The 12,547-nt window shown below is 38.1% G+C and overlaps 1 protein-coding gene across 2 annotated transcripts in view; it reads right to left on the bottom strand.

Annotated features, from left to right (window-relative positions):
- Positions 1–12,547, bottom strand: part of LOC138814055 (TBC1 domain family member 4) — a 157,478-nt gene that overhangs the window by 47,946 nt on the left and 96,985 nt on the right. For both annotated transcript variants that reach the window (XM_070002845.1, XM_070002847.1), the window contains exons 4-5: positions 10,228–10,332; positions 3,728–3,860 (exon numbers count right to left, since the gene is read on the bottom strand). In XM_070002845.1, the coding sequence (XP_069858946.1) occupies positions 3,728–3,860; positions 10,228–10,332 (238 nt within the window). The remainder of the gene's footprint in view (positions 1–3,727; positions 3,861–10,227; positions 10,333–12,547) is intronic.

Here is a 12,547-nt window from a genome sequence, read left to right as displayed (position 1 = left end):
CGGTCTCCTACAGTGATCCTAGGGTTAGAATCACTGACAAAGGATTTTAATATAATGAAGAACTTTACTTGTGTCAGACACAACCAGATACCACTTAATGTAACTAGTAAAAGTAGCCACCATGGGAATTCCAAGGTGAATCTCGGAACTGTTAGATAAAAGCTAAATGCTAGCCTTGACCAAAAATCTCTGCATTTATACTCTAATAGTTTGTAAAGAACAATTACTATTACTATTATATATTATTATTATCATTATCATCGTCATATCAAAAAGCAGAACTCTAGCTGAATCAGGAGTCCCTTTCATCAAATTTCCTTTTTGTGTTAAGTATACTTGTAATGTTACTACTTTTGTCAAAAATGTTTACTTCTTTATATTGTGATAGTTATAATTTTTCTGTTTTTTAGTTTTTGGAAGCAATGTCTCACTCTGTAGGCCAAATTGGCTCAGGTCTTGAGACCCTCCTGCCTCAGCTGTCCAAGTGGTGTATGTCACCAGAACCAGGAAATCGTTCACATTTTTATACATAATTTATAATAAATCCCTAAGGAAAACTTTTCCATGAAAAACTTTTCTAAGAATTCTTTTCAAAATGGAAAAGTTCAATTTATACTTACAATGATTCAACTCTGTTCCTAAGGAACAAATTTCCATTCCATGGCTGGTTTGTCATTTCTAATATACTTACATCTTGATTATAAAGAGGACAATAAAGGATATATAGAATATTTAATAAACCTTACAGCTGAATTGGTATCCTAAAAATCACTGACTAGTTTAAAACTAGCTTTTCTAAGGTATAATGAAAGCACTTCATTACATGACATTGAGCCATAATTTGAATAATTTATACATATTCACCATTATTAATAAACAGTAAGACAAAGTAATTGAAAATATTTTCTTTTCTTTTTTTTTTTTTTTTTTTTGTCGGCCGTGGGGCTTGAACTCTGGGCCTGGGCGTTGTCCCTTAGCTCTTCAGCTCAAGGCGAGCGCTCTACCACTTGAGCTACAGCGCCACTTCCGAAAATATTTTCTTATCACTTGTCTTACTAAGTTGTATATTTTAGAAATAAAGAATATATTCTAAGATAGGCATATCATAGAGTTTTCTAACTGTATTTTCTAAGAAATGACAAGGTGAAAGATAGTTGAAATAAATTGATACACCTGCTCACATATTAGCCATGTTTTTAAAGCACTCTCCTTATCTTTACAAACATCATAGGAAAGAATTACGTTAAAATACATGTGTCTTTTTTTCTCTTTTAAAAAAAATACATGTTTCTTAGAAGGAAATCCACCTCATGACTGACAGAATGCATGCAGAGCTGACCCACAATGGCCTGGCCGCACCTGTGCCTGCCTGTAGTCCCTATGCGGGAAAAGAATGGGAGCAAAGTGGTATACACACTTCTCAGCAACTTCTCTCTTTGTCCAACATTCAGCATAAATCTTTATGCAGAGAGCTAACATCCATCTGGGTAGAAAGATAGCACTCATGACTCTAGCTTATTTTTTTTCTGAAAAAAATGCTCTCAGACAATGGAGGAGAGTGCTGGAAGGAATGACACTGATCAAGAGGCACTGTACAAGAAATTGACACTATGAATGGAAACCTCTTTTACAACTACTTAATGATAATTTTAAAAAAAATTTTAAGAGGCTCTCAGATATAAGAAATGTTTGCTAAAAGGCTGCCTGTGGGCTGTGGAAAACCAAAGTAACCATAACCATGTACAACAAAATTGGCCTCGAAAAAAAATAAGTAGTGAATGAACATCAAATGAAGTGTTTCAATTGTCTTTTCTCCTCCTTGGGTTACGCTATATAAGATATTCACAATGGCTGGGCATTGAGAGATCATGCCTGTAATCCTAGCTACTCAGTAGGCTAAGAGATGAGAAGAGCCAGCCAGGGCAGAGAAGTCTGTGAGACTCTTATCTCCAATTAACTACCACAAAAGCTGGAAGTTAAGCTGTAACTCAAGTAGGAGAACACTAGCCTTGAGCAAAAAAAGCTCAAAGACAGAACTCAGGCCTAGATTCAAGCCCCAGGACTGCACAAAGAAATAACAACAAAAGATGTGCACAATCTCCTACTAATAAGTTGTTTTCTTTTCTGCTATCTTCTTATTCATTACTTTTAATTTTATTTCCAAGTAAAAAATTTTTGCCATGTAAACACTTGAAACTTTTCACCAAGTCAAATTAATAGGGATTTTTTCTTTTGCATTCTTTTACTTTAATAAAATCTTTCTTCCTCAAGGAATAAGAAGTTTGTTTATTTGTTTGTTTGTTACAGGATCTATGTACCCCAGGCTGACTCAACCTATCTCCTATCTTAGCTCCCTGAGTGCTGGGGTTACAGGTATGTGCCACCATGCCCTGAGTCTTTTCTTTTAATGATTTTGCAATTTAGTTTCTTTATACTGAGGATTTTGAACCATCTAGAATGACTTTTAAGATGAATAAATGAAAAAGATCTTTCTCCCTTTGCATAGCTGATTGATCCAATACCATCTCCTTGGTAATGTAGCTCCCTACACACACACAGATTTGCAATGCTTCCTTGACCATACACAAAAGAATGCTCCACTTTTGTATGATTGAAAATGAATTGCGTTCTATAAAATCATGTGTTAAAATGTGAATACAACACTGACATAGTCATGGATGGTGCAGTTGTATAGATGACTAATACACACTGCAGTTTAGTACTATTGTTACATCCACCTCTGCCGGCTGCCAACAGACAGAAATCACAACCTGCAATTACAGCCACTAAACAACTCCCAAACTGCATTTGTGTGTGTGTGTGTGTGTGTGTGTGTGTGTGTGTGTGTGTGTGTGTGTGTACATACATGCATGCGTAAGTGAATGCATGTGTGTATGCTTGCTGATACTGGTGCTTGAACTTGAGACCTTATGCTCTTACTTGTTTTCTTGCTCAAGGCTGGGACTCTGCTTCCAGCTTTTTGCTTCTGGCTTTTTGTTCACTAAGTGGAGATAAGTTTCATAAACTTTTCTGTCCGAGTTGGCTCAAACCACAATCATCTGATCTCAGTCTCCTGAGCACCTAGGATAACAAGCATGAGCCACCAGCACCCAGCTCTGTGGCATTTCGCTATACACACGGAGGGCTAGCTCAACTGTGCACTAAACTTGAGTTTGTTTGTTTTTTTTTTTAAAAAAAAGCCAAGTAAGAGTTCAAGGTCCTGAGTTCAAGCCCTAATATCAGCACACAAACAAAAAATCCTGCTTCATGATATCACCACCATTATCTCTGTCATTCACAATTGCCCCCCAAAGCCAATCCTGTTTCATCGAAGTTCTCAACCTTTAGAGAAAAGGAACACATCACCAAGGGAGAGAGAATCAAAGGAAGAAATAAACAGTCTGAGATGGTTTTGTCTGTCTTGATTCATTCAATAAATATTTGACCACTTCCCAGCATGCACATTGCAGAGTCCTAAGAACTGTGGGAAATACAAGTCCCTCCCATGAGTTTGTCTTCAAAAAAGACAAAGAAAGAAAGGAAGGGAGAGAAAAGGCCAAGCACCCAGAAGAGACTGACAGCACACTCAGATGAGGCTGGGCATGAGAACAGCATACGGAGCTCTGGTTCCCATAGACACAAAGAACTATTCGGTGATGGTGCAGACTTTCTCATAAGCAAATGCCAAAGCAAACCCTTCCAGTGCCAAGGCCACGTTCTACCATACCTTCGATCCTCTCACAGAGCTTATGCAAAGAGTGCATGGGGCAGGCTTCACACAGCTTGATCTGCGTCTTGGCACTCTGCAGTGCAGCCGCCGTGCTGAATGCCTGCTTCAGGGTCAGCATGACCTCATCCACCTGTGAGAAGGAACAAAGCTCCGGTCCATAATGTTGTCTTTCATGGAAATCTTTCAAATCCAACAGCAGTAGGAGCCTTTATTGCTGCTCACTAACTCATAAGTAATAGAATTTTGATGACTACAGAGCTGGCAGAAAGTAAATATTTAGTCTTGAAGTTAGAACTTTCAGCCATCTACTTGCAACGGGGTGAAATAAGACCATATCAATATATGTCATATAATGTAGATCTGTTCATAATGCTATTTTCTTTCCTCTTCTTTTCTTGTATATATGCGTATGCATACACTGGTACTAGAGCTTAAACTCAGGACCTGGATTCTGTCCTTGAGCTTTTTTTGTTTAAGGCTGGCATTCTGCCAGTTAAGTCACACCTCCATTTACAGTTTGTTTTTTGTTGTTGTTGTTGTTTTTGTTTTTTGGGTGCTTTTTTTTTGGTTTGGTTATTTTGCTAGCTAATTGGAAATGAAAGTCTCACAGACTTTTCTGGCCAGGCTGGCTTCAAACAGCAATCCTCAGATCTCAGCCTCCTAAGTAGGCAGTATTACAGGCATAAGCCAATGGCGCTATTTTCAAGACCCAGAGAGGACTATGCTATTGCAGATAGTTTAATTAGTAGGTTAATTAAGGTCTTTGTTTTAACTAAATGGTCCACCAGATAAAGACCTCTCTGCAGGCTTTGTCTGCCATGTACAAGGAGTAACAAAAGAGAATGAACATTTATTTGTGTTAATAGCAATCCTATTTGATTTTTTTCTTCTTGATCGCTTTTGTTGTAAAAATAAAGCATGTGTTTAAATGGAGTGCTGGAGGGAGGATGCAATCAGTTTACATAACAGTAGGAAGAGTCTTTGGCCACTTCTGGTCCCATCTCTACAGCTTCTGCTTTATTAACAGTCTACTTCTGATTTGTGACACTAAGAAGCTGCAACAACACAGTGTCTAATAGCTGGAACTCACCACGAGGCCAGCGGTTTTCTAACAGCCAGATGATTTCTTTCTCTTCCATGGGCCTAGGGAAGAAGTCTGAATCTTTCTGTCTAGTTTCCTGATTTCTCTGAAACCAACTAACAGGACATCCCCAGGCACTGTTAAAGCATGTAGGATGCAGCTCCTTTTCTTAGACACATTCACTTAGGTAAGGTGTGCTTTTCCCACATTCTATACATTGTAGGCCACATTCTAGAACCTTCCTGACAGAGTTACTGAATCCTAAAGGGCTCATCACAATTGGCTCTGATATTCAAAACCCTTTATCATCATCAGTAAATCAGTAATGTTGCTCTACTTTTCCTCTTCTCCTATGGCTAGGTTTAAGAATGAGTTATTACTTAAAGAAATTTAATTCACTTCTGCAATTGAATGCATGGGAAATTAACTAAAGAGAAATCATTATTCTAGTATTGCAGCCATTACTGTTCTGCATGACCAACCATAAAAAGGCTTGTCGTAGATGACAAGGTGGCCAAGTGGTTAAGGCGATGGTCTGCTAATCCTTTGTGCTAGCCAGGTACCAGTGGCTCATGCTTGTAATCCTAACTACTCAGGAGATGAGGTCTGAGGATCATGGTTCAAAGCTAGCCAGGGTAAAAGTCTGTGAGACTTTATCTCCAATAAGCTACTCAGAAAAAGCCAGAAGTGGCACTGTGGCTTAAGTAGCAAAGCACTAGCCATGAGCACAAAGAGGCTCAGGGACAGAGACCAGGCCATGAGTTGAAGCCCCAGGACTAGGGTGGAAAAAAAGGCTGGTGAATTAGTTCACAGCACTCCAGAAAGTAAAATAAATTTTTCATAAAATAAGCATCTTTTACCATAATTTAAAAAATAAAGATTTTTAAGTCAGAACTAAAAACACTACATGTTTAATGCCTCTGCATTTTTATTTCATTTGCCTTATTCTGTATTGAAAGGCAATTTAAGTATTTATGCATGTGCTCATTTATTTCTATCTTCTTGTTTTCCATTTATTTGAAAGACTAGAAGAGTTGGTCATTGGCTTAGCAATATAAAAAGCTGTCCATAGGTTGCTACTTAATAATACTGTCTTATGCAAGGCTTTCTGTGCAACTACTGAATGTGTTTTCCTATCCATTTCTAAATAACATAAGATAACATTTCAATAGTGTCTGAAATGTGGCTACAAAATTCTCCTAGCCATAAATATTACTAAAAATTTTATATAACTAAAACCGAGATCAATGCAATTAAAAATTCAAATTAGTGTTCTTTGAATACCACAAGGACAATAGGTCACACCAAAAAGTTAAAAACAAAGGACCTAGTATAGATGAATCAATTACATGCAAGAAAAAAAAAAAAAAGGATTCTTGGCAATACTATCTGAAAAAGTTATTTCTGATGATAAACATAAAATTGGACAAAGAAAACAATATTTTGGAAAGCAAATTTTTTACACAATGGTAAAATCCATAATGAAGATGATGCCCAAAAACCTTATGCACCAACTTAAGCATTGCATAGTATTTTACAATAAAAATCACAAATTGTGCAAGGACTTCAAAACAACCATCTGGTCTAACTCACTGGAAATACTTAAAAACTTCAACCTATCCAATAAAGAATGGCCTCAATCCTGTTCTATCTATTATTAACAATAAAGCAATGTCCACATCAGTGACTAATCACCATATATTGAAATTTATCTACATTTGCTAGATTTTAATTCTATGTATCACATTCTTTATTAGGTGTAAATTCTTTTTTTTTCTGCAATAATACTCATTCCTTTATTGTTGACTGTGTTAATTTGAACAGGGCTGAGGCCTGCAGGTTACGGGCAGCACTGAGGTGTGACACATTTTTGCTCAACTGAGAGGCCTCTATCCTAAGGATTAGGTGTAAATTCTTACACAACAGCTAGTGTGTCTAAAATCATGTACTATATTTCTTGTTTGTAGACTAACTCATGCCAATTACTTGCAGTTTTCATCAGGTGAGAAACTTTTCATACATTATTGTTAATCCCTAAAAGATCTGTAATTTTTCCTTCTTATAAAACACAGATCCCAAACTTGTATCCATCTCTTTATCTGCTTTCCTCCCTACTTTGCTTGATCCTTTATTGTTAGATTTATTTCTACAAGTATAATCAGTACCAGTAGTGAGAGAAAAATAATTTCCACAACTATGCACCACAGATTTCCATCAATAGGCTCATATTTCATTTCTAGTAAAATACCTTGCTTACTTCATTAACTGTAACTTGATGTAAAAATCTGTTTTCAGTGGCATGGATCTCTTTTCTTTTTTGCTTTTGGCTGTACTATCCTTGAATATTTTTTTCTCTATATTGGTGGAATTTAGATTTTCTTTGTCTTTAAGTAGCAGTGATGCATATTTTTAACATTCTTTAAATCAATTTTAGAGAAATCACTTTTGAAAAACAAGCGTATTTTCTCCAAAGTTCACCAGTTGATTTTGAAAAATAAGCTACCTGCCTGGAAGGAAGGAGGGAAGGAAGGAAGGAAGGAGAGTAGAGGAATGAATGCAAGAAGGGAGGCAGGGAAGGAGGGAGGGAGTGTGGGTGGCAAAACAAAATGTTAATTTTGTGGGTTTGATACCTGGACAAGATAAGTAAGCCTGCTGGCGTTGTAATTCTTTTGTTCTATACAACTGCAAAGCCACATCAAGCATAAAGCTGCTCAAAAGGATATTATTGAATTGACTGTTTTGTTTTGTTCCATCTGCTGGTTGCTTAAACCATCTATTACACAGGAAGTGTACATTAAATTTTCCTTCTGGCTTGCAGGTTTGATACTCAGTAAAGATGTGAACTGATAAAATTATAGAGTTAGCAGCATCTGCCAGATCCTAGCCTGGGCTTATTCTCAAAAATAATGAAGCCAGTACGCAGGTCAATACCGCTTCAGGTGACAGAAGGGCACTCTCAGCCAGTATGTCCTGTTGCCTTAGCTGAGCAGCATGAGCTAGAGAGAAAAAAGGGCAAGATGCACACATGTGATCTGATTCCCTGTTTCGAAAACCCCTTCTACAAGCATGAATAAAGGAGCGGGGAACAAAACAAAACAGAAGCGGTTTGGGGGAGTAATTCTTCCATGCAAAGGCTGCAGTAACAGAGGTTGACCACACCTGGAAAATGCCTGTCAGCTGTGAAGACCAAGAAGCTCATCTGTCAATCAAAATGTGAAAGCCTGACCCAGGGGCTAACAAGAGTAAGAGCTGTGTGAGTGCCAGCGCCTCATAACTGTAATCCCAGCTACTCAGAAGGCTGAAAGCTGAGACTTTTATCTCCAATTAATAAGAAAATACCAGACATGGAGATGTTGTTCAAATGGTAGAGTACCAATCTTAGCAAAAATGCTAAGGGATACAACCCACATCCTGATTTTCAATCCTGAGTACTGGCACACACACACACACACACACACACACACACACACACACACACACACACACACACACGAAAGTAGTTAATTGGTAGTTAGTTAAAGATAAGAATCTCATAGACTTCCCTGCTTGGGCTGGGTTCAAACCATGATCCTCAGATCTGAGCCTCCTGAGTAGCTAGGATTACAGGCATGAGCCACCAGCATCCAGCTCAGTAGGAATATTCCTGATCTCATGTGTGTCCTATATTCTTCAGCACATGTTCACTTTACTAGCAAACCAAAATATAAGCACCATAACACCATCACCAAACAGCCCTTGTGGTTTGGCCCAGAGAACAGTTTGTGAGATAGAACATGATGACAAGTGTGACAAGACACAGCATTGCAGTCTACATGGGGGATTTTTAAAAATGCAAATGTGGAGAAGAATGAAGAATGAAGGCCCAGCTGCAGGTTGGAAGACCCAGGTTTTCTTCCTGCATCAACTGAGTGCCTATGGAGAGATTTTTGTGAGAAGGAACACTCTAGTGGTAACATTAAAAAATAAGATTTAAATTATTTCTGGGGAAACTGGATGCTAAAATTAGAGTGTACAGGAAAATAAATGCCCAGAATCAAGGAGCAAAGTGGAAAAGGGGAGGTGGATGGGAAACAGATTTCTATCTTTGAGTCAAAAGAATTCAGCAAACAACTGGACACAGAGAATGGAAGAGAATGCACCAAGATTTCTCAGCTGCGGGCTGGGAATGTGGCTTAGTGGCAGAGTGCTTGCCTAGTACCACATAAACAGAAAAGGCGGAAGTGACGCTGTGGCTCAAGTGGTAGATGCTAGCCTTGAACACAGAGAGACTCAGGGACAGATCCCAGGCCCTGAGTACAAGTCCCAGGACTGGCAAAAAAAAAAAAAAATTGGATATATAATGCTACCAAATGAATCACATGGGATGGGTTGACATTTTCTAGTGTGTTTTCTACCAATTTCTAGTTCCTATTTCTTCCTCTGAGAACTCATCCACCCTGTGCCCTCTATTATTATCAACTAAAGACAACTCTCAAATGCAAATGCAAATCCTAACCTAAATCCATATAGCAAGGGTAACCCAGATAGTTACTGAGTATTTGCTACAGATGGATGATTATCTAGTGGGAGAATGAAACTCAAATGAGACTCTGTGGAATAATGAACTATTAGAGGCAAGAGATCTATATTGCCCAGATGGAGACCTAGAAGGCAGCAGACAACAAAGAAGTGCCAATCTACTAAATCACTTCTTCACTACTCCAGCCAAAGTGTCCTCAGCTAGGCCAGCAGAAGGTGAGAGTTAAGCAGCAAGGAGACAGACAGTTCTATAAACTCTTTACAAATGGTGAGGGGTATAGCTTAAAGTTAGTGTTTAGTGAGTGATTAGTGGAGACAGTAAAAGGAAGAAAATGGAAATCTTTGAGGGAAAAAAAATCAGTAGATTTCTTTGTCTCTCATCAGGTCCCTGCATGATGTATTTCCTCTCAAACCACCCCATACTAGAGGGCAGAAGAGGGTTAGTGTTAGAAATGCTTTGCAAATTTGAGAAAAGGAGATGAATAAAGTATTTAAAAATGAAGGCAGAGGCTAATATAAAAAAGGGGAAAAAGAACTCTTTGTTGATTATCTACTTTGAGATGTTACAACAATTAAGGAACTAAGAGCACTATGCCTTTCTTATCTTTTTATTTGAACAATGGAAAACAAGTAACAGCTTTTCTTAGTCTTTACTTAAAAAAAACACACACACACAAAGTCTTGGTAATATGGGGGAAGGACGGTTGTTAGATCCAAGGAAATATTGAGGCTTAATACCTGTCATGATAATTTGTTTTTGTTTCTCTAGTGTTCTGCCTGAGGTATAAAAATGTATTTCTAGTTGTCCTCTTCTTTTTCCTTTAGGTTCCCAAGAGTTGAGTCTGCTGTAAGACACATGTGCTGGCAGAAGCTCCCGGACAGCATTAACACCACTTACCAGAGACTCACTGGCACACTGGAACACGTAACAAATGTATTGGCTCAGCCCAGGCTCTGGAGACTCCCGACAGATAAAGCCAAAGTGATCAACGTGCTTTATACCCTAGATGAGGCGAAAGAAAAGTGCAAACAGAATTTATGGAAATCAACATCCATTCTATGCTTTCCCAGGTCCTCAAATTTCTCCTTCATAGCAAAGTCACAGGGCACAGCATATCTTATGACACATGTCTGTGGATATATAATATTAATATAAAAGGTGAGACCAGCTCAGATTGTTTTGTTTCTGAGAAACACTATGACTCAAGACCACAGGAAAAATATTGATGGCCCATTTCACTGTATCTGGTAAAACAAAACAAGACAAACAAAAAAAGCACTATTATAGGCTCTCAATTTATTGTCTTATAATTGTCTATAGGAAGCTACAAATCTAAGGGAAAAAACCTACCACTGACAATATTCAGATTAAATGTGAAGCAATTCTCTAAAACATGCATATAAATACCAAACTATCTGCTATTAATGGACAGCCAAAAAAACCCCAATGTTAAAATATTGATACTTTTTTTGCTTTGTTTTGTTTTTGTGCTGGTACTGAGGCTAGAACTTGGAGCCTGAGTGTTGTCCCTCAGCTTTTTCATTCAAGGCTGGTGCTCAACACTTCAGACATTTCTCCATTTCCAGTTTTTTTGGCTGGCTAATTGGAGATAAGAGTCTTGTGTACTTTACTGCTCAAGCTGGCTTTCAAACGAGGATTCTCAGATCTCAACCTGCCAAGCAGCTAGGATTATAAGAGTGGCATTTGGCCTCTGGCACTGATATGGTCTTTAAAAAGTTATTGCAGATACCAATTATCCACATTCACATTACTGTTCATCCGGGAACCAGGTGAAGTAACTTCAGTTACATTTAATTTTTTTTAAATGCAGAATTTAGCCAGGGAAGAAAAATCCCAATGAGACTCTTATCTTTAACCACTCAAAAACTAGAAGTGGAACTGTGTGGCTCAAAGTAGTAGAGTACTAGCCTTTAGCAAAAATTGCTCAGGGACAGTGCCTAGGCCCTGAGTTTAAGACTATGACTGACAAAAAAAAAAAAAAAAAAGCAGAACTTCTGTAACTTTTATCTATACATACAAACCAACGAACTGATAACAGTTTACTGTCTTATTGCAAGCACAATGGCTCTAAAATCTGAATAAGTAAAAAATAAAGAAATATGGTTGTCCTAAAACTCAATTAAATCCAAGCAAAAACAAAACAGGCCTCAGAATAAAACTTAAGTCTCAGTTTAACAAATCTGATAGGTTTGAGATGTTGTGCTGGCCTGCTAATAATTATCTCTGGAGTTCCATTTGTCAATACAAAACAGCAGTTACAACACCTATTGTCAGGAAGGATTGAGATTCAGAACTAAGAAATGTCTTTGACAGCTCCTGAGTTGTGTGATAAATGCCAACCACAATTCTTGTTATCAGCAGCTCAATCTGTCAAATGGATATGGAAAAAGGAAATCAACTCTGGTGAAAAGAAGTCAGTAAGGAGAATGAGACTGCCGTTCATGCAGTGAAAATAAAGTCTATGTGGCAATACTTGTGAGAGATTAAAGAATATCATCTTTCACTGGCATAATACTAAATGGAAAAAATTCTAGACTCCATTAGCTCAGTATGTTCACATAGCTGGCGGCAACCTTACAAGCAAAGAAAGTTACTTCCTGTCTCGCAAAGCTTGCCTGGAAATCAGTCATACAGTTTTTGAAGAAAGAGACAGTTGTATAGTTGTATTTGAAGATAGCCTGAACAAATCCAAGAGACTCTCATCTCCAAGTAACCACCAAAAGAAGCCAGAAATGGAAGCATGGTTCAGGTGGTAGAGAATTAGCCTTGAGCAACAAAAGCTAAGGGATAGCACCCAGGCCCTGAGTTCAAGCTCTAGCACACACACACACACACACACACACACAGATGCCTCGCTCCTGCATACACCCACATTATATCAACTCACTTGTGTGCAAAGAAATAAAAGGAACCAGGCCAGCCGGTGAGGACTACAGGACTCGGCCCACCATTACTCTGATGAGAGGACTTCCCACCTGTTCCCTTGTGCTTTGATCTAAATCCTTTTTTTCTGTATCAGAAGATAGAAAGCAAGTTTGCATACAATAACCAAAAAATGGAAAAGAAAAAAATTTGATTTGAACTTTTAGTTTTATATGTTGGTTCCCTGAATCATCTGCTCTTTCTTTCTTTCTTTTTGAATCTTTTTTTACTCACTGCACATGCTGGTTTTCTCATTGGGAGGCTTGGGGAAGGT

This window comes from Dipodomys merriami, unplaced genomic scaffold (genome assembly GCF_024711535.1).
Source record: "Dipodomys merriami isolate MVZ:Mamm:240054 unplaced genomic scaffold, mDipMer1.0.p SCAF_6, whole genome shotgun sequence".
NCBI classification, from domain to species: Eukaryota; Metazoa; Chordata; class Mammalia; order Rodentia; family Heteromyidae; genus Dipodomys; species Dipodomys merriami.
Note: the sequence above shows the minus strand (reverse complement) of the source record. Positions and strands in the feature narration are given on the sequence as shown.